At 24.0% G+C, this 24342-nt stretch overlaps 1 protein-coding gene across 3 annotated transcripts in view; it reads left to right on the forward strand.

Annotated features, from left to right (window-relative positions):
* The window catches only part of LOC114132548 (prothoracicostatic peptides), a 59326-nt gene extending 35201 nt beyond the window's left edge, over nt 1–24125 (forward strand). For 2 of the 3 annotated variants that reach the window (XM_027998035.2, XM_027998034.2), the window contains exons 2-6: nt 17521–17659; nt 18401–18658; nt 18853–18994; nt 22109–22201; nt 23897–24125. In XM_027998035.2, the coding sequence (XP_027853836.1) occupies nt 17540–17659; nt 18401–18658; nt 18853–18994; nt 22109–22201; nt 23897–23943 (660 nt within the window). In that variant the 5' untranslated portion in view covers nt 17521–17539 and the 3' untranslated portion in view covers nt 23944–24125. Of the gene's footprint in view, nt 1–17520; nt 17660–18400; nt 18659–18852; nt 19003–22108; nt 22202–23896 lie in introns of all 3 variants that reach the window. The other variant, XR_003593060.2, reaches the window with a different exon arrangement.
* The last annotated feature ends 217 nt before the right edge of the window (nt 24126–24342 follow it).

Genomic DNA, 24342 nt, shown 5'->3' on the forward strand with positions numbered 1-24342 from the left:
CAACGGCGGCCGTTCAGATATTTTCGCATAGTATCCGGTAGAGTCTCTACTACCGTATTTTGTCTATCGCCGTATGTTTAACGAAGTTTGAAAACATCGCTGCAAAAGATGATACCGTGTTTAATATAATAATAATATTGTTACCGTGTATAAGAAATGGAACGATGTACGGATTTGTCCCCCGGAGACTTTTCAAGATGGATTTTTTTCCCTCGGTGACGTAGACGCTACAACTACAACAGACCTGCGGCGGAATAAAAAAATGCATTTCAAATGGGCGCTGCTGTTGCAATATCCTCACGCGATTATAAATTACGACCATATATACTGTTACGTCATTGATTTTTAATTGATATTATGTATTTATGGACTACCGGCTATAATATGTTAAACGCACAACCATATAATATTAACCCGTAAGTATATTAATATATGTATATGTGCTCATTATATTGCAATCAATTGGCGAAAGTTCACTTAACATAATATAATTATATTATGCATTATCTACAATATTCGCTTGCAGGTATATGCACGCTATGATGCAGCTGGTCATGTGTACGTCACTTGATCGTAATAAAATAAAATTAGTTGTTTTTTAGTATACAGTAAGATCAATTAACCATTATATAATATTACCTACAACAATTTTTCAGTGTATTACTTATGGATTTGAAATTTTATTTTTAAAATTAGTATTCACATTTTTTGGGGAATTTCGATGTAATTAATTTAAAATTGAAATGAGTAGTTTTTGGGTTATTAAAATGTAGTTTTTACTTCTAGCTTATAATAGTCCTTAAAAATAGTTTTAAATCAATAAATAATAGATATAATGTTGGGTCTAGTAGTTTTTTTTAAAGAATGTCTAATAATCATGGTACCCATATATGTATATTTCAAACCCATTATCATGGATTTATTATTTTGTTAAATAACTCAAAAATTACCCGTTCGAATTTTTATTTTTATTTGTCAGCATTTTCAAAAAAATTATAGATTAAATAATTTACAGTAGGAAAGAGGGATTTTTGTTTAAATAAAAGTAATTTATAATATTTCAAATAAAATTTTTTAATAAGCACAAAAAGTCTCAAGTATTTGAAACTTATGGACTTAAAGTAAGTGTATTTAAAATTTCTAAAAATCGGTTTTTAATAACTGCATGATTGCAAAAAATAGAGGAAGGAGGATGCTTAGTGAATTTTCCTATATAATAGTAAATAAAGAGATAAAAAAAAAATTGATTTTGAAAATACATTTTTTGAAAGTAAAATATACATACTATATATTATGAATAACATACCATTCTATAAGTTGTAAATTTAATACGTATAAGTATATGTACATACAATTTTCTTTTTTAATAATGAGTTGTACATACATAGGTAAATACTTTATTTTGTCTTCCTTTTCGGGAATTTATTTATTCTTCATATGGTGAATTTATACATTTTTTTTTTATGTATTTTTATAAACCCTAATTAAAAACATCTAATTTCCGTTATCTTCGTAACGTTTCATTCAATATTCCATTTCGTATAATGAAATAACAAAAAACATAACATTTTAACATTTTAGTTTTATACCCAGAAATCTTTTTCATAAAATACTAACCTATTACAATGCTTAGCTTTTATACAATTTTCAATTTTACTTTTTATTTTCTTACATAAAATCCGTTTTTATTATTACACTTAAAATATTTTATTTTGTGATGTTTTCAAATTTTTGTAAATTATATACTTCTTTACTACTTATTTAATTATATACATTTTTACACACTTGCTTATTATAAATTATAATAATCATATATTATATAATAGAATCATTGTTACATTATAATATAGCTAATTTATTATAAATAGTATTTTATTAAAAAAGTTTACTTTTAAAATTTGAATTACCGTTAGACATACCTAACTATAAAAAATGAAATAATAGACATTCACAGTAAATATTTAACGATTTAAGTTTATAAAGACTTTATGTTTTATATCACTCAACATTTATAAATATTATTTAATTTTTATGATTTGATTTTGTTACCAATACCTGTACTTATCACCCATACATAGCAGATAAAATATAATAATAATTAAAAAGGTATTATAATACTTAACTAACTCAAATAAAGCTAAATAAAATTAATCATAGATAATGATTGCTTTTTTATTCGTGGAGTATGATTAATTTGAACAAATCATTTTTTAAATAGTAAAATTTAATTTATTTTTTAAAAACAATATTAAATCTTAAATTTTCAATCCTTAAGTATTGACGAATTCAATGGACGATTATTTATTGAAATTTATCAAATTAAAATAGTAAAATTTATAAAATTGTATGGTTTATTAATCATAGAGTTTATTTTTGGCTCAAAACCGAATTTACATAATTATGATACTAATATATATAATATATATATTTTTATTATAAATCAGAGTAATGTACAATCAAATATTTGCAAAAAATAGAACATTTCATTTATATAGTCACGCCCTAAAAATATCGTAATACGACCTATGTTGATAAGAGGCATCATTAGAATATATTAATATATATCAATTATATTATACATTTTAATTTAAACTCTATACTATTATACAACCTGTTAAACGGGAATCAAATGAAAGCAATTTTTTTTTAATCTGTCCCAGTAACTTATTTATGAGTGTATTCTATCAGTCATTTTCTTAAACAACAAAACTTGAATTGAAAAAAAAAATGCCTAGAGGCGTACAAAAGTAGGTAAACTGTAAAACTATACGATTCGAATCACGTAAATCGTAATAAACAACTATAAAAGGCTATTTTATGATAATTTATCGTATTTATAGTATTACGATGCACGCGGAAGTGAACATTATTGTAATAAGACAATCAAAATTCAAGAATGTTATTATGTGAACTGTATACAGCCATACAGGTATATATATATATTTGTATGAATTTATTTACAAGCATTATTTACAATTATGTTAGCAAATATTTTTACTTTTAGTCCTAAGGCAAAAATACATTATATCTATATAATATAGACTACTTTTTTCTTTACATATTATGTCTATTGAATATGAATTTAATCAAATATATCAAATAATGTAAATATAAATACATTTAGGCTTAATATAACCTTTATATATCTATTCGAGATTATCAACAATAAAACTATCGCTTGCATATTATGATTTAAAAATAATCACTAACATGTATTGAATTTTATGCAGTTAAATTAGCAAGAAACAAAATTATTATATTATTCTATTTGTAGAATTCAATATTTTATTTAATACCAAAATCATACAATATAGTATAATGTGAATTATTTTAACTTCATGTTTTATAGATTACTCATTGATATAGTATTAATATATTTTTTTAATTCTCTTAAATTTAATTTGTAGAGACATAAAAAGAAAGTCATAAATTATTTGTGTAAATTAAACAGCTGAAAAAACTGGTTGTAATAATACATAAGAAATGTTGACATTACTTAGTTTATACTTCAATTTTTATCGAGAATTTTCAATTTTGTTTATACTAAACGAAAAAGAATTAAAATTAATATTATTATTATGTACTTGGTGACTAACATGAATGGCACGAACTGAAACGTGGGGGTTCTGTAGTCTGTACTTATGTATGAACTATGAAGATACATGCGTACATAATCAAATAAAATAAACTATAGGTACGTGATTGCTGAATTTTAATTACTTTTCTTCGTTACTATACACTATGTACTGCCTTACTGGCAAGACCTACAACACTATAGTTTTAATTTTATTTTCATATTTGTTAATCAATATTTTTGAATGTAACGAATTACTACGTAATATCTATTATTATTCATAGGTACGATTTTAATGTAAAAAAGTATTCACTTATAAATGTTATTGTTTATTATTTATCGTTAATTTTTATCATATTATAAGTAATATAATGAAGGATTGTACTTTTAATACCAATCTTGCCTTTTTATAATTGTACTTGAAAAACTAAAAAAACTGGGGAAATCATTCAGTAGCTGTGTAGTAGTTTTCGAGTATACCTCCTAATTGAGTAAGTCATTATAATAATGGATGTATTCACTATTAGTTCATCGATAAATTGCATTGTAAAATACGATTTTGAACGAATCGAGTAAATTAGCAAATATTTCTAAGGATTTCTACATTATATTATTATTTAATAAAATTATACTTTATGTAATTTTTGTCAAAAACATTGCATATAACTGTATACACAATTAAATCAATATATAAATTGGTGAAATTTTGTACATGACTAGAATAATATGAGAGGAAGAAGCATTCATTGACACTACTTCCAATTTTCGATCTCAGAGGGAGTAAGTTGTTATAGGTTATTTAATTAGACCTACTATTTAAGTCAGTATTTCTCTCATATAATCACTACTATATCTAATCATAAAATCCTACCTATAGTATATCATTTTTTCTTCGACAGGGATAAATAGCAGTGTGCTCCAAGATGTAACAACCGTCCCACTACATTTTAACTTATTTAATATAGATCTGATAACTCAAATTTGAAAATCTCCATCTATATTTAATGGTAAAATATAATATATAATAATAATAATAATAATAATATATAATATAATAACATTAATAATCATACAATACTTTCACCTAAATTCAGTTTCAAATTTATCTCGATTTTTCATGCGATGATATTTAAAAAATATTTATTATTTAATAACGAGATTAGATGGTTTACTGCTCTGACAACAAAGTATATTTAGTATAGTATGTGCGAGCAAATTCTCGGACCATAACTGACATTGAAAACAATATCTTGAGTTAAATATGATGCAAATTACTATAATAGGCTATATTATATTATATATATATATACAAGTTGATGTTGGTGTGTAAAGAATTCGAACGTGAAATAATTCTAGGGACCAGCCAACATATAGATATACAACACACATAGGTACGCCGGGGAATACTATAGACAATATGCATATTATAATATGTTTGGCTTTAATATTATTAGGCTACAGGCTTGGGATTCGGATCTCTCGAGACTACAGCGTATGTGTTATTTTGAGACATACAATTTTAGTCACATATTTCAGACAATTAAACTGAAAATAAATGAATGACAAATTTTGATAATTTTAAGTATTTTTTTATACAGCTATAATACATATAGATATCTTAAAACCCACAGAAATACCTACTAAAACTAACCAAATAATTATTACTGGAATTTGAAAAAAAATCGTTATGAAGTTATTTTAAAATATAACTAGCAAAAAATAATACTACATGAGAACAATATAAACTCCACATATGTCATAGTTATAAATGGCGTATCTAAAGTTCTGCCAAAAAGTGAAGGTAGTTATAATTTCATGATTTCATAATTTTAAACTTAACTTAAAATAACAATACTGTTATAATTTACATTAATTGTTTTATTTTTCAAAATTCAAAACTGGACGTTGCCGCTATCATTTTTAGGACCTCATAAAAATATATTTTACAGGCTCCGTAATTGTTTGCATTATACATAGACTTGGGGGTTCTACGTCACAGATTTACCAAAAAGTAATCTAATAGTGATCCTATGTTAACAAAGTTCATATTATATTATAATATAGGTACACAAGTTTGTATAATAATATATTTAATGTACCTACCTAGTACCTATACAATCTATATAAATTGCATGTTTTTATTACAAGTATACAATAATTAAATAATGTATGCACTATATTATATTATTTTAGTATATAAGTAGGTACCTTTATAATATAGTTGACTTTATATTATTATTTATTAGTATTTGTATAATATTATACTGGCGTTACCTATATAATAATCCATAATTTTTAATAAGTGGAAATTAATAACCAGGTACCTACCTATTTATTATACTATATTTTACCAGCATTTGATCAATTATTACCAAAATAATCATCATGATTACTGTGGTCAATAACTAGATAGGTATTTGAATGGAAAATATGGTTGTACTTTATAGGTAATTTATAAAATGTCTAGTATAGAAACTCATAAGACATGATTACAATAACATAATTATTGTAATTGAATAAATTGAACATACCTATATATTAAATTTACTAATTTACTAATCATCTTAAATTGTATAATTATTTGTGAGAAAAATATATATTTCTATAATTATTTAATTCTTATTTTTAAATTGAATTAATAATATATCGTAGAAGTAATATAGGTATTATATACGATTGTCAAAGGATTGTTATACATATTACGTACTCATTGTTGTCAATTTAAAGCCACTATCGATCAAATTATGAAGTTGAAACTTAAAAGTATTATAGGCACATAATATATTATACATATTAGGTATTATGTTTTTCGTACATCAGAAGCATTCTTATTGTAAGGAAATATAATAGTTAATGATATAAAATTATAAAAATCCCTTAAGTACATTAAAATAAATTTAAAGATTTTTCGCGTGCATCATTTTATTGAGATTTTGATTTGACACTATTATTTATTAATAGGTAAATGTATTATCTGATAAACAAATATATTTTGTATTTCAACTGTCATTTTATAAGATAAGATACGTGGTTCATGATAGCTTATACTATAATGGTATATATTTGCAATATATTTGTGATTAAATATCTTCTAATTTGACTTTTAAATTTATTATTTGTTAAAAAAAACAAAATTAAAATCATATTTTTTTAAAAATCCAAAGCATCGCTTTAAATGTTTAACTGTATTAAATCAAATTAAAATAAGCATCATAATGTTCACTTTAAATTGCAATTTACTTAAACATAAGTAAGTGGTAGAAAAAACTGTTTACAATGCGGCTGTAATAGTTTCTTGATGAAAAAAAACAATGTCAATGAGAAAATATTTTTTAGTGTTTTCAAAAAAGAAAACAACAAATAATAATAATAAATAAATGTCGTTAAGAATAAATGTATTTCAATCGTTGACTCTATTAAATTGTTTTATTGATTTTTGGTTTATACTTTATAGTTTATGTGAATAAACATAATTATATTTCTTATGAAACGAATCGATTACGCACAACACAACTAGGTTGCTATAAAACCGTTACTACAATTCTATTTGAAAGTATTGACATACTTTAATAGAGTTTTTTCTTAAAGTTTTTGTAATTAAAATAACAAGTGTTAACTAACAAATGTTATGGTCTTGTTAAACATTTTTTTTAGTCTTATACAACTCACACGCTATCTAGAGTTCTTGAAGAATATTTGAACTTTTATGTTACACTTATAAATTTTGTTTTTGATTTAAGGGAGTTCATACAGTCGTTATAACTATCATAGCAAATGTTTATATTTCATAAAACAGAAGAGTGACACTCAATTACAACGCTGTATTCGTAAAAGAATCAATAAAATCCAAAAACCAGAAAATAGTAAAATACTTTATTACAACCTATTTATCTATACATTGGGCGAAGGATATACATGTATTATTATACTTGAAATATATTTTTGGGAGAAGGAAATGTAAACGACTAATCGTTCTCAATGACAATTAATAATTCGTTCAGTGAACTCTACAGTTTTATCAAACCGTAGTGGAAACGGCGGGGGTGGAAAGAATAGAAAAAATACGTTGTATACGAAAGATACATGCGGATGGGTTTTTTGAAGCGGAAAAAAATAAAAGAACAACTCAAGTATAAAATGATCGTACAGTCATAGATCCTTAATGCATTGAGTATATATATATATATGTATTATATACTTTATTTACGAGTGCTAATATAGTACTATAATAAATAGATCTTTCCCAGCAGTCAGTTACAAACGATTTAATGGTGGCAATGAATATTGAAAATCTTAAAACAAGACTGTATGTTTTGATGATAAAGAAAAAAACGCATTACACAAATTATATGTTTCGCTTAACCCCAAATGACTGCAATTTTTTTTGTTTGATAACTTAATACATATTTTTTCTCGTACGGTTTCAAAACTCTGTCACGATTTACGGTCTTTTAAGATCACTTATGGATAACGTTCATTAAAAAGTCCATTTGTGAGTATTAATTTTTCAATTAAAATTGTTCAAAAATATAAGGAAATACTTAATATAATACCCACCATTAAAAAAACAAAATGCTATCACTACTCGTTTTGGTAGGATGATATTCTAGGTATGACCATAAAACTTTTGAACGTCATAATCCATATTATCATGGACAATATTGAATATAATATGATAAATGTTTTTAATATTTTTTAAAAATCCAAAGCATCGCTTTAAATGTTTAACTGTATTAAATCAAATTAAAATAAGCATCATAATGTTCACTTTAAATTGCAATTTACTTAAACATAAGTAAGTGGTAGAAAAAACTGTTTACAATGCGGCTGTAATAGTTTCTTGATGAAAAAAAACAATGTCAATGAGAAAATATTTTTTAGTGTTTTCAAAAAAGAAAACAACAAATAATAATAATAAATAAATGTCGTTAAGAATAAATGTATTTCAATCGTTGACTCTATTAAATTGTTTTATTGATTTTTGGTTTATACTTTATAGTTTATGTGAATAAACATAATTATATTTCTTATGAAACGAATCGATTACGCACAACACAACTAGGTTGCTATAAAACCGTTACTACAATTCTATTTGAAAGTATTGACATACTTTAATAGAGTTTTTTCTTAAAGTTTTTGTAATTAAAATAACAAGTGTTAACTAACAAATGTTATGGTCTTGTTAAACATTTTTTTTAGTCTTATACAACTCACACGCTATCTAGAGTTCTTGAAGAATATTTGAACTTTTATGTTACACTTATAAATTTTGTTTTTGATTTAAGGGAGTTCATACAGTCGTTATAACTATCATAGCAAATGTTTATATTTCATAAAACAGAAGAGTGACACTCAATTACAACGCTGTATTCGTAAAAGAATCAATAAAATCCAAAAACCAGAAAATAGTAAAATACTTTATTACAACCTATTTATCTATACATTGGGCGAAGGATATACATGTATTATTATACTTGAAATATATTTTTGGGAGAAGGAAATGTAAACGACTAATCGTTCTCAATGACAATTAATAATTCGTTCAGTGAACTCTACAGTTTTATCAAACCGTAGTGGAAACGGCGGGGGTGGAAAGAATAGAAAAAATACGTTGTATACGAAAGATACATGCGGATGGGTTTTTTGAAGCGGAAAAAAATAAAAGAACAACTCAAGTATAAAATGATCGTACAGTCATAGATCCTTAATGCATTGAGTATATATATATATATGTATTATATACTTTATTTACGAGTGCTAATATAGTACTATAATAAATAGATCTTTCCCAGCAGTCAGTTACAAACGATTTAATGGTGGCAATGAATATTGAAAATCTTAAAACAAGACTGTATGTTTTGATGATAAAGAAAAAAACGCATTACACAAATTATATGTTTCGCTTAACCCCAAATGACTGCAATTTTTTTTGTTTGATAACTTAATACATATTTTTTCTCGTACGGTTTCAAAACTCTGTCACGATTTACGGTCTTTTAAGATCACTTATGGATAACGTTCATTAAAAAGTCCATTTGTGAGTATTAATTTTTCAATTAAAATTGTTCAAAAATATAAGGAAATACTTAATATAATACCCACCATTAAAAAAACAAAATGCTATCACTACTCGTTTTGGTAGGATGATATTCTAGGTATGACCATAAAACTTTTGAACGTCATAATCCATATTATCATGGACAATATTGAATATAATATGATAAATGTTTTTAATAATTTTTTAAAAATAATTCTTATTCTTGTTGGCAGTTATTGTTATTAGCAGTGCATATAAAGTTACTTTTATTTCAACAAACTATAAAAGGAGAGTCGATAGTTTTAAAGATCATTAAATTATTAGTTTCTTGTCATAATAATATTATAATTAATATGATTCGAAGATATACGCAGTTTAGTTACCTTTCAATTTAATATATTCAAATATTAAAAGTATAAAATATTATTATTCAATAAAAGTATTACAGTACTTAGTACTTATATCATAATATTAAAATAAATATTAATAAACTGACATGATGACGTATATCCATATAGGTAAATAGGTGATGCAGTATGGTTCGTAAAATTGTTATAATTATTTATACTTATACATCATATTATAAATAATATTCTAATATGTAATGAATAATGGTGATCATTGTACCTGTGTATATTTGCGTGTAAATTTAATGATTAACCTTTATGAAATAGTATCCAAACTTGGAAAAATGCCAAATAAATAAATAAATATATATATCAACTAAATTAAAATGCGTGTACAATGAACGAGTACCTCCTATATTACAAGTTGAAAATGCTAAATTATATTTTTGTCTATTAGTTTATAACAGTTTTAAATTATTGAAAAATTTTAAATTTATTTATTTGTAGGTATATTAATATCTTTTTTATATTAAATATTTATTTCGTTTTTTTTTTTTTTTTTTATGATCAAAAATCTAATTTATACTGCAGATTACTTGAAATGTTATTATATTATATTGAATTAAAAATAAAAACCGAACTGTTGAATAGAAATTAAAATTACACATTTGCTAACCCAATGAAACAAAACAACCATTCATTGCTTAATAAATTAAATAAATTATTAATAGGTAATAATTATAACTTTTACTCACTGTTACATTGGATTTGTGTAAATAATTTTCGTATGGAATGATTAGAATCACGAATAATAGATGAAAGACAATTTATTATAAACTGCACAACGATTAACATTAATTATTACCATTTATCGTGGTTTGTAAAAATGTCCATTTATTTCAACCCGACTAAACGGAATGATTACAACAAAAAAAGTAAACGTTGTAAACACGAAATTCTCCTGTTATTTTACCAGATAAAAAAGTTTTTGAAAAAAAAAAGAGTCAAATTAAAATAAATTATTGAATTTATTGCAGAAAGTTTTTTAATTCTACTTTTACCTCTGAATTGAAAATGAAGGAATATTTCAAAAAATTTTTATGAGTTATTTTCATTGTAATTATGTGTAATATTATAATTACAATTATACAGTGGAAGGGTGTAAGCTGCATTAGGTTTCGGAGAATAATGAAAAAGTTTCGAAATAATTCCACACAAACTCTAATTGGATGATGGGTCCAACAAATTTTTCAATTAAGCTAGTATGCTCATTTTTAAATTAAAATCCTCGAGTATTTATTTTTGTCTAAATCACTGAAATGATATAGTTGAAAAAAAATGAGCCAAACCAAATTAATGTGACAATGATTAGTTTCGGTGAAAATGAATCAACAAAAAAATGTTTTTTGTTTATACTTTATTTTTGGCATATTAATGCAAACGTTTTGGTAGGTTAAACCTATTTTTTTTCTTAACCTAATGACTTATACATTATTTAAATAAAGAAACTTAAGTTAAAACTTACTTACACTACTATCTTGCGACATATAACTAATATTATTATAAACTTATGCTACGTTAGTTATGCATTTGATATTTCAAGATGTTTAGGTACCTAAGTGTAAATGAAATTTGTAACAACAGATAATGCGAGTTTAAAAAAACTAAATTATTAACCAATTGTTTGAAAAGTCGTAAAAAAAATTATAACTTATCAGAAGTAATATCAACTACATAGGTATATCGTATTATATAATTCAAATTTATGGTTTTTATAGATAACAAAACTATTACGTTGCAAACGTATTATACTAGATTTTGTAATTAAATGTTATATAATTATAATTATATTATTCGCTAAACTCATATTTTTATATTGTTTAGGTATATTTATATATTTTTATTTTTATGATATAAATAGATTGAATGTAATAATTAATAAGCATTGTACAGGTTCTGATGAACAAACCTGCAAATGAGTAGCGGCTTATACGTAAACGAACTCAATTTTTTTTTTAACTAGATATAATTTAATGTACCTAAAAAAATGTAAGTTCAAATGCTTGTAGACTAAATTTAAAAATTTAAATACCTATTTTTAATTACAGGATAAATTGTGATTCGTGGAAAACAGATAATAATCCTACATCGTTTTTTATTTGAAGTACGTTATTATTATTTTATTTTTGAAAAAAAAGGAACGAAACTAATGTACCAATACTGTCACTTTAGTAAAGGTATCCGATATATTTATTAATTTTTCAATTATTATTAATAAAGCATTATTTTATTTATTTTCCTTCTAAATTGTCCGGCGATTATATCGGTTACCTTTTTATTTATTACCAAGTAATTTCACACAATCCTTTTTTTTTTTTTTAGCAAATATGATATTTTATATTAATTGTTATCTTGGTACAATTCAATTACTCTATCGTTTCAGATTTTTTATTAAACAGTTTAAATATCGTTATTCTGATTTATTTATATATTTTTTTTTGTAAACCAACTCTATGTAATAATTATTCAAATAGTGTGCTTCTTGCTAAGTATTATCTTTCTTTTGTATTTGTTATGTTTACCCATATATATTTTCTTAAACATTCTAAGGACATACACTTATAGAGTTTCTGTAAATGAACAAACTTCTAAATTTACGGGTTGAGTGATTTTTCTCGTTTTTCCTAAACTTATATAGTTTTACATTTAGTGTTGGGTACCTTTACCATCAAACTTTATATTTGTCTAACTTATAAGTTATATCTGTATACCATAAATAATTAAAAAAATTGTAATCATAGATTATTAATAATACAATATTATGTTTATATTAAAACTATAATTAATTATACATTATACAAATGCATTAATGCATTACCATTTACCGATAGTTAATCATAATTTTTTAAGCTCAATTGTATAGATTAATTTATTTTGAGATGCTCACAAAGAGCATAATATTATGATAGAATACTCAAAGAGAGTAATACTAACTTTCAAATTGTACATAATATGTATTTAACTTCCATCCACCGTTACAACTTGTATCTAACTATTTAAACACAATCAAATACTTTACATAATTGTACGTTCAAAGGTGTAATTCGCAGCTCTTACTATCGTTTTTATTTTTTAGAAAGGTTAATATCATATAAATCTTGATTAACTAATTAAAAACCAAGTTACATAATCTATCATGCACTAATAATTTATTAACACAATTACGAATATTTTGAATTTTATTTGCATTACACATTAGATGCTTATGTTATAATAATATAATATATACGAGGCCGTGCAAACTGAGTTTATAATAATTAACTTGATTACATTTTGAAATATTATTATTTATTATGTAATTACCTATATTCATATAAGGGAATATTGGATTATACATTGATAGTTATAATATACCTTAAATTGTATACCGCTGTTGTATAAATAATTTGAATGCAGTATAAGCAAGATACAATAATATCTGACTTGATAAATGAAACAACGGTTACTGTACATCTGCTCGTACCTACCCGCTATTTTTAATATATTATTTATTTATTATTAGATACAGTATTGAAATGATACATCATTTAAATAATTACTAACACATTTTATACTATATAAAAAAAAGGGAAATAATGACAAAGAAAAAAAAAAATTAAAAAAAACAATTCTATGATTGCATCACTTAATTTCATATTGATATTATACTTTTACAATAAGTTATTTTTGATTAGATATTTTATTAGTGATCCAATGATTAAAATGTACTAATATTATATTTAAATAAACCGAAATTATATTAATACAACTTATTATTGAACAAAAATAATAACACTACACAGAATACCTCAACATATCTTTATTTTTAGTGTATAAATAAATGACAAATAATGTTTGCTATTAAAATCAAACATACATTAGTAGTATCTGATGACGTAATTGATAAAAAAAAGAATAATAAAAAAAATAGGTAGAAAAAAATTAGGAAAATCACAACGTCACGAGTTACAAAATAAGGAACGTGTACAATATTATTTTTTCGTGTAATATGTTACGTGGAAAAAGTTCTCAAGCGCATGTGAACTTTTTTTTGTACGTCAGCCAATATAAGCGCATTCATCACACTGCAAGCGGTTTGCATCATTTTCGCATTACGCACGCCACTGTCATTCCCTTCCTCATCACCAATCTTCCAGACACCTTCTTGCCAGCACTCGCAGGCCCGCACGCACGTTGCTCAATACTGCAGAAATTTAATAATTATTATCAATTTATATTATGTACGAGATGTTACTTTTTATGATTATTATTATTATTTTTATTTTTTTCTCGTTGACTGCTGAAGAGAGATAGTGTCTTTACAATACAGATGACCCATATGGTGGGCAAACGCGGGAAACAGGTTACGCGGGACGCTAATTTACCGATGCATTTCACTTTCCCTACTACTTCGCCGTATAATTTACCATAATAATATAATGTGTTATTAAATTGTTGTTTACCGCTGAATTATGCTAAACTATGTTTATACACGTTTAAACCGTGAATTCAACAGATAAATTACGTTTTATAACATACTTTTCTTATTTTTTTTTTCCTGTGCGTGTAAAAAATGCACATAATAATAATAAATTTATGTGAAATAATACCAATTACTATTTAATGTTATACTTATTTGAACAACCCGACGAAATAACATAGCATCAAACAATAATTCCGGCGGTGTGTGTTATAATAGTTCTTCGTTGTTGTACCTATTTTTATAATGTTCCTATTTATAGAACTTATATTATTGTCGAATGTCAAGTTGACAAAGTCAATACAAAACGCAATATTATAATTTGGTGGTCATAGATAAATGTGCAAGGTTAGGTTAGGTTAGGTTACCGATGACATTTTATTTTGTTTAAACTGCTATATGGTTACTAAGATAAATGATACATATTAATAATGTTTATATCATTAATAAATAAACGTGTATTATTGCAATGTTATGGCTGGTATACTGTAACAGGTCCAGTCATTAACCATGATTAAATATTAATATTAAAAACACAGACGAAAATACTAAACCTCATCTGTCAGTAGGGTCATATGGGACATAGATCCTTTCATAACCTTTTGTTTTTTAATTATTGGATTATTATTATTTACCTTTATTATCACATTATTTAGACGTAATTTAACATTAACTGTATTCAATTAGAAGAATTAACAAAAACTATATTATAATATAGGCATAGTATTTAGTAAAACAGAAATAAACATAATTTATTATTTACTTAAAACGGAAAGACGTCTAGGTAAAATGTAAAAATCAGTGTTGCGTTTATGGAAAGCAAAATGTTCAAGGCTAAAAACTTTTCCAAATGTGAGAATAGGTAGATACCATTAAACTTTTAACGCTGATATATTTCCCAATATATCATATTAATTATTGAAAATATTTTGCACATATCCTATGTCAATGGTTCGACTTAAACGGATGTTTTCTTATTTTGAAATGTTGAAAACTATTTAAGAAATACCAAGAGAAAATTAAATATTTGCTGTTCAAATTTAATGAGTAAAAGTTTAGTAAATAATTTTAATGTTGTACAAACTACTGTCTACTTTACATAATAATTATTAATGATGATCAAGTGTTCGTTAAGTAGATATTTAAATTTTAAATTGTGCAGCTACTATTTGGTTGTATAGAACCATTTCAATGCACTTGCCAGGAAAACAGTACAAAAGTAATTATTAAAAACTTCGAACGAAATATTGGTTGTATTAAAAAAAGAAATTAGATAAATGACAACTTAAATTAGACTATAAAGTTTGATCATAATTCATTCAGTTTTAATTTTTTTTTTTTTTTTTACTGATTATAGTAAAAGTGTTTCTGTACGATCAATGATAATAAATAATACTATAAAGTCGGCTATTAAATATATATTATTTTGTGTTGTCTACTTATGTAAAAACTTACATTTGGATTGTGTGATATAATTTTATTATACTGATGTGTTATACGAATAGTTAATTTATATACCTTCGGTTCTTTTTTCATAAATAATGTTATAATCGTCAGCCATGAGAAAATCATGTGTAGGTATACGCCCCTGCAGTGATTGACACTGTATGACAAGACAGGACAGCCCTCCGTGTTTGTATAAATGTCGACTATTTGAAACAAAAATAATAACATAGATAAACATTAAACAACAATGAAAATTTCAAAACCGTGTGAATGATTTGTTTAAAAAATAATAATAATAATAGCCGGACGTTAAGAAATTGAAAGAAAATGCTACCCAATGAAACAAATGTAATTATCGTAATCCATAATCATCAAACAGGTAAAGAATTTTACTAGTTTGTAAAGTGGTGTTAAAAATATAACCTATAACTGTTTATAATATCAGATACTGTAAACATATTACAATATACTTTTACATTTTTAATTTTATAATATCATTATACTATATTGAAATAGTATGTGACTGCTACATGTACCTACTTTACCTACTATAACATAAAGCAATAATATAATTTACAAGCGATTGTAAATAAATATTTTAAAATATACATGATTATAGGTATTATTTTCTATACATTTTTTCAACAACCGTGTATTTGTATACCTAAAATAATAGTCATTAGTCGAAGAGTAATAAGTAATAATAATAATAATAATAATAAAAAGTCCAGTTTTATGTTTTCTTTATGCAAAACATACCTATCTACCTATATTATTTATTTTAAATGGCCTATTTAATTTAAATCAAAATTTTTTTCTAGAGTTTGAATGTAATCATACTTATATTGATATGTTTATTTAATTAATGATTAACTTAGACAACATTTTAAATTATTATAATATTATACATACAACTTTTTGAATACCTAGTGACGATTTCTGTCTGGAAAAATTATTAACACGGTTATCAATATAAAAAGATTAAACGTACGATAAGAATATTATACTTATAAGTGTCGTGATTAACATATTAATGAGGTTTTTTATTTGCTGATTGCCTAATTATGATAATATTTAGTAGTTATTTTATACGTTCAACTTGATTCACTTTAATCAATAAATTCAGAAAACTTATTTTAAAAATCTGACGTGTAGCTAAAAAATTATAAGTAAATGAAATAAATTTTATTAAAAAAAAAAGAATAAATAAACATTTAATTTTAAATTTTAATTACTTATAATAAGTTTATATTTTTAGCTATCTAAATAAAAAACCCTTTGAACTATGAAACATTTTAATAAAATAAAATACTAATTATAAATAAGAATAATGAATTTTAGACATTTCTTATATTAGTTTTTATTAAAAAAATATTTATATAGACATTGTATTTTGTATGTTAATGATGAAGTATAAAGTATCGTTTGTTTGTAAATGAAATGAATTATTATTAAATATAATATTATGTTTTGAGTACTTGATCATTCAAATAGTTGTGTAGGTTTCATATAATTTACTTTTAGTTGAATTAGTATAATATTCATAAATCATAAGTATCACCAGCGTTTATCTAACTATTTTACTTCTGTGTTCTAGGATTAACTTAAGTGGCGGAATGCAGAATGTTTTAAGGAGGATAGCGGCCACATTGGTTATTTTATGTCCAGTAATTGTCTTTTCAATACCGGAGTCTGCTATTCAAGCATCATCAATCAAATCAAGTCAATCTGAACAAGTAAAGAAAAATGATTTTGATCAGATTCGTATCTATACTTAATAAAACTCAAATTAATTTTTTCACATATTAAAACATTATTTAATAACAATTTAACTAAAACTATTTAATTTAAAATATATATATATTCGTGGAAATCACTTTCAAGTATGCATACAGAATAAATATAAATGTAGGTAGTTAGTCGTAAATAAAAGTGTCTTGTTTTATTGCCTACACATTAAATTCTGAAAAACAAAATCATATTATAAGTGTTAAGTATATAATTAAAGAATAATATGTGAGTACAAACAATAGTGAAGCAAGTATGTTTAATATTTATACTTTATAATAGGTATAGTACTTTCTGAATATATTCGATTTTTTGATAATATATTAGTATACAAATTTGATAAATCGTATTTTATTAAATTTTTCTTTTACTGAAAAAAAAATATTTCTATGTTTCAATGTAATAATACACTCTATGATTATTATATTATATGCTTATCCGGTCTTACTTTTTTTTTTAAATTACCATAAAATATTTCCACTGTAATTTTTCTTCTTTAATAGTTTTTAAACTTTATATACGTACCTATATACGTATAATGTATAAACACAACTATGCACGTTAAATAATATTTAAATAATTATGAATTATTATAGTATTACATTTTAAACGTATTACTGATCAATTCTCTAAATTGTAATAATATATTTATATCAAAGAATAATATATTTTTAAATGATCATACACAGGATAACTCGGACTACACGAGATCTTTTGACGAAGATCAAGAGGAAAAACGGGCATGGCGAGATTTGCAGACGGCTGGTTGGGGCAAACGTGGTTGGCAAAACTTAAAAACCACGTGGGGCAAACGGACACAGGACTGGCAGAACTTGCACTCGTCGTGGGGCAAGAGGCAGGGCTGGCAAAAGTTACACGGCGGATGGGGAAAACGCGGATGGAAAGATATGCAGTCCGGGGGCTGGGGAAAGAGGTTTAAGGATCAGGTACGTGTATTTTGGTATTCACGCGTAGGCCGTCGTACAGAGTTTTATGATTTACGACGTACGCTTGTAGTACTGCACTTTCACATATTATTGTTGACGTCAATAAAATGTTTATCATGTGCGTAGGAATAATAATAAAATTTATGTTCTAATATAATTTAATATAATATACAATTGTTATTATAATAATATAGCCAAGCAGTGATCAATTGTCTCAATTTGATGAGTATTTAGACAAATACGAAGACGAAAATCCTAATGAAGCAGAAAAACGATCATGGGACAATTTCCAAGGATCTTGGGGCAAGAGAGCAGCTGATTGGACAAGCTTTAGAGGTAAGCCGGTAAGCTAAATATTTTATTTTATTTAGTTTAAGCCGGGTCGCTTTATTGTTGATATGCTAAATGCTGTAATTTACAATAAATAACATTGACCTGTTAAAGTTTAAGTTTATTTATATATTAATTATTTAATATATAATTTTAAATTTATTGATCCTTTGGAATACAAAATCTATCATTATTTTTTTTTTTTTTATATTTTTTAAAGCAATAATTAGAGTTTCTAATTTAATTCCTCTTGTCATGAGTATACAATCAAAATAAAAAATATTATATAGATGTTATACTCATCATAATAATATATGGACTTTTGTAAATGACAATATAATGATGCTTAAAAGATGTTTTTATTTACAAAACTTTTAAAATGAGAATTATTTTTAAATTTAAATGAAACTGACATTTTCGATTTTTCTAAGTATTTTTTTTTTTTGAAGTGTCGATGAAAAAATTATTATTTTGATATAGGTATATTAGTATTAAATTCCAAAGCGCTATGATAAAATTAATTTATGGTGTTTGAAAATTGTGACTATGTATCGTAGTTTCGGTTTTTTTTTAATCTGTTTTTAATAAATGTACTAATAAAATTAAAAATAAGTCAATTTTACTTATTTCTCAAGAATTTATATTTAAATAAATAACAATTAAATGGTTTCCCAAATACCAAGTAGTTCCTAAGGAAGTTTCTATGCACTTCTTATGCGATACCTTGGAGATTCCTAAGACCTTCTCGTCTTCGAGTATTTTCATAAAAATGTTATTTCTCAGAAATAACATAATTGTTAATTTTACCACAAGGACGGTAAGATTTACAATAAAATGTAGTTATAAGATTACTAATTAATTAGGCTACAAAAACAGTAAGGTTAGATTATTATAGTTGTCATTATAATAAATTATTAAGTTATTACTTATTAATTTTTTTTATTATTATTGAATTTAATAATTACTTATAAAATAAAATGCATTATCAAAACAATATCCTTTGAGATATGGTTTCTAAGTTGGAATTAAGTAGAAAACCCATTAATTCCATGGCTTCTACTAGAAGACTCCAACTAGAAGCCTATAGAAAGATTTTTCTTAGATTATCAAGAAATTACTACTATTATTAGGTTGAAGACTAAAATGTACTTTAAATGATGTCTTAAGTTAAAAGGATTATGATAATCTACATTTAAACAAAAGCATCGTTTAGTATTTAAATCCTTTGTGTTATAACTATAGTTATTAAAATATTAGGTTATATTCTATTAACATAATATGCTTATGCAAAATCATGTGAAATGTTGTTTATAAATTATTATACCCTATATTTTACATTTTAATATGACACAATAATATACATACAACCAAATTACTATTTCCCTATTTCACTACATAAATAAATTATTGTCATAATTTAATTGAACCAAAACTTTTTATTTGTAATATTTTTTAAAGATAGAAAGATACAATCCGTAAAAAATGTTATTAAATGTTATTTAACAGATTAATGTTTCTATTGTTGATCTTTATCACAAATAATAACTTAAATACAATTTACAAAAATAATAAAACTCAAAATAAAAGATGATTTATATTAAATTAATTTTTTACCCACTTAAAAATAGATTTTTAAGTCAATTAACCAATAACAATTAATATTAGGAATGTTTTGATTTTATTAATGAAAAAAAAAAATAAACTCTAAGCAATATGCATGTCAATATCTTGGGTGTTATAATATAGGTAGTTTTGTAAAAATTATATTTTTCAATTACTTAATATTTATATGGTCGACTAGTTATAGATAGTTAAAACGATATTATTTTTATTGTTACAACGCATTATAAAGTTTTAATATTTTGAAAATTTATTATTTAACATAATTAATTCTTATAAGTCATTATGTATGCATTATGACGTAATAATTTAATGCACGTAAGAAGAGCAGATGCTCTAGTTGGCAAAATATTCATAGCATATAGGTGGTAATATAGGTAAACAAGATTATACTTTTGGTTATTATTCATTATAATATAAATATAATAACACATTAACATGGGGATTTTAATATAAATGGATATTTTAGCGATGAGGAAACTCAATCTAATAATGTCGTTAGACTGAAACTATTCATTTTTATTGAGACATACTTATATTTTAATTGCATATGTTTGTTAGATTAAAAATATATTTAATTAAATTAAATTTTATTTTATAAAATATTATAGCCTTAAAAAAGATACTAGAAAATTCCATATAAATGTATTTTAATTTTAAATAATTTGTAAAATAAATATACAAAAACTAAACTTCTAAACATCTTCTCCTTTGAAGAAATGGTTTGTTTTAAAATAACCTCGATGTCTATATGCAATTAGACTTTAATTCCAAGATAACTATATAGTTATATTCAATGCTTTAGTTAAATCGTTTCTAATATGTCATTGATAAAAAATCTGAAATTATGCTGATAAAAACTATATTTTTAAACCAATACATTCATCACTCCCTCTAGAATTTAAAATATACACAAATACACGTACATTAGAAAAAAAGTATTAGTATTATAGTTAAATGGTTTAATGGTTCTACAATAAATCAATTCAAACATATATTCATTTATTTTAAGACCATTAGACTTGTTTTAGACTATTTATTAGTTCAGATTTTTATTTGAATGATATAATTTCACAAACATCTATGTACAATAAAATATAATTTATTTTATATTATTTGTTTTCATAATAAAGTATTTAAATCATTTTAATGTTGATGATTTTTGTTTGAAGTCATTTATATTTTTACTTTAGATTCTTAAACAAAATCCTAAATCAATATTTAGTTATGCCACACAATAATATTATGATGTGTATAATGTATATGTTATGTTTTCAATTTATTTATTATACAATTTTAAATTTTAAGTTCCTATACTGGCTGCAGTATGCTATTGCTAACGGTGGACAACTTATTAACTCAATGATATTTTAATGTGTTATAAATATAAAATGAATAGATTAAACTTTTTGTACTAAATTTATTATGCTTGTGTATGTTATAAATAAATAAAAAAAAAAATGAATAAATAATGATAATAAATACTTTGTGTGCAAACAGGTTCATGGGGGAAAAGAAATCCCGTAGACTACATGAACGAGTATTCAGGATATGGAGACAACGATAATTACAAAGCTTATATTTTTCCGCCAGGTAAATTATGTTTAAATTGAATACTTAATGTATTCTATTCGTTTACAATATGGGTTCAAAAACGATTGTTACGCTTGTAATTTGAATTGAAAATATTATATGCTAAGCACCTGCTATTATATATAGTCATTTAAAACAGGTGCGTATTACTTTGTTAACAATATTAAAGTAATACATTAACGGCTTCGAAAAAAAATTGTTAAACAGTTATTCGATTAATATCATCACGTATAAAATAAATAATAAAAGTCCAGTTATACCGGTGATAATAATATTAATTGCTTGATTTTAAATTATTTTAGTTTACATGTAATATTATAACTAATCAAAAATAAATATTAATTGTTACGTCATATGAAATTTGTACTCATAAAAACAACCAATTTAAAATTAAAAATAATGTTAAGAATATTTTTAAATGTTTAAAGAAATAAAAAACTGTGTTCAATTTCATTTTATTCGTAATTCAATCTCTATAAAAATTAATTGTGGGAAACAAATGATACTTTAAAAAGCTTATTTATGGAATTTCCCAATAGTTTTCTAGAAAATATGAAAACTTGTAACTGAAAATTGTTTGGCAAATCTATAGATTTGATTCCCGAATGGAAGCAAAACTTTTTACATTTTATTTTATACTTGAAACGTTTACATAAGGCTTTGTACAGAAATCTTCAATTTTAATTCCAAATACTCTAAGAAGTTTAACCATCTAGCATAATATCTATAAAAACATCACAAAAATTGGCTTATGGTTTTTTTATAATTACGACGTCACTTTTTATTTTTACAAACAATGAAATAACTGTGTGATTTCATAACAATGAAACATTTTAATTTTAATTGGCATAAAGTTCATATCTATGGTTATTTTACTTCACGTTTTAATCTATTTTATGACATTTTCAAATTTAAATTCATTAATTTTACGCTGTCAGTATTTTTAAACTTTATTTTTAGAAAAATCTAGGTATATGGTATTTGTTTTTTCAGTTTGTGGTTTTTCTCATTTTTAAGGTAAACCACACCATTGTAATTTCCTCAGACAACCTATATCTTATATCTTATTACTATTTCCTCTATAACTACTTAAAGTAAAATTTATCCACAGTGGAATGTGTATCATATGATCCTTAATCTATCGGTCCTATAACGAAGGTCCTAATATTGGTACACGTATAATTCCTATATAATGATTCATATATACTATGTCAATATGTCATCATATTTATTAGAATTCACATATCATCGTTGCACATTTCTTGCCAAATTTTGTTCATACATTTACCATTAGCAATCCTGAAAGTATGATCTTCCTTGATAATTTTCGATTACGCATAATAAGATATTAGCGTAATCAATGTGAGTGGTAATTACTAACCACTTATACTTACCAATTATTCATACCATAATTTCGTCAAGTCTACTTGTTTATAGAATTAATAACATAACTTAGATTTTGCTTTCTTTTATTTCTACAAAACTCACTTTTTGTCTCTTTAAACCGTCTTCTAGTCGAATGCTACGATATACCCATCAATTCATGTTTCTCCTGTATATACAAACTATAAAACCTTGTTGTATTTTATGCTCGAAGTAATAATTACCATCATGTTAAAAATTAAAATATAATAATAGTTTAACTTTAATACTTATTTAAAATAAGCATTGATGATTGTATGTTTTATATTTCAGGTTACAATAGTTATTTACCCAACTTCCAAGCGGAATATGAAAAATGAGATGTAAATTCTCAATTTTTGAAAGTACTACCACAAAAAAATTATTAACTATTAGCCCTAAATTTACAGACTATATACTATTACATCAGATTGTGAAATAAAATTAATATATTATGTACCCATGCCTCCGTAATTATATTATTACATTCAAGTAATCAATTAAAAATATTTTTGTGCATTTATATATACTTTTTTTTTGTTCAGGTAAATATTAAATATTAATAACCAAAATTATATTTATTTTTTTTTATCTTATAAACAAAAATTATATTTCCTCGCTCACAGTATGAGCTAATGCCTAATTTATAGGTTTAAATTATATAATATGTTTATATGTATTAACCTATTACAGTATTACGTACATTATACTAATGCATACTAAAATAAATGCATTAAAAA

Source organism: Aphis gossypii, chromosome 2, assembly GCF_020184175.1.
Source record: "Aphis gossypii isolate Hap1 chromosome 2, ASM2018417v2, whole genome shotgun sequence".
Classification (NCBI taxonomy): domain Eukaryota; kingdom Metazoa; phylum Arthropoda; class Insecta; order Hemiptera; family Aphididae; genus Aphis; species Aphis gossypii.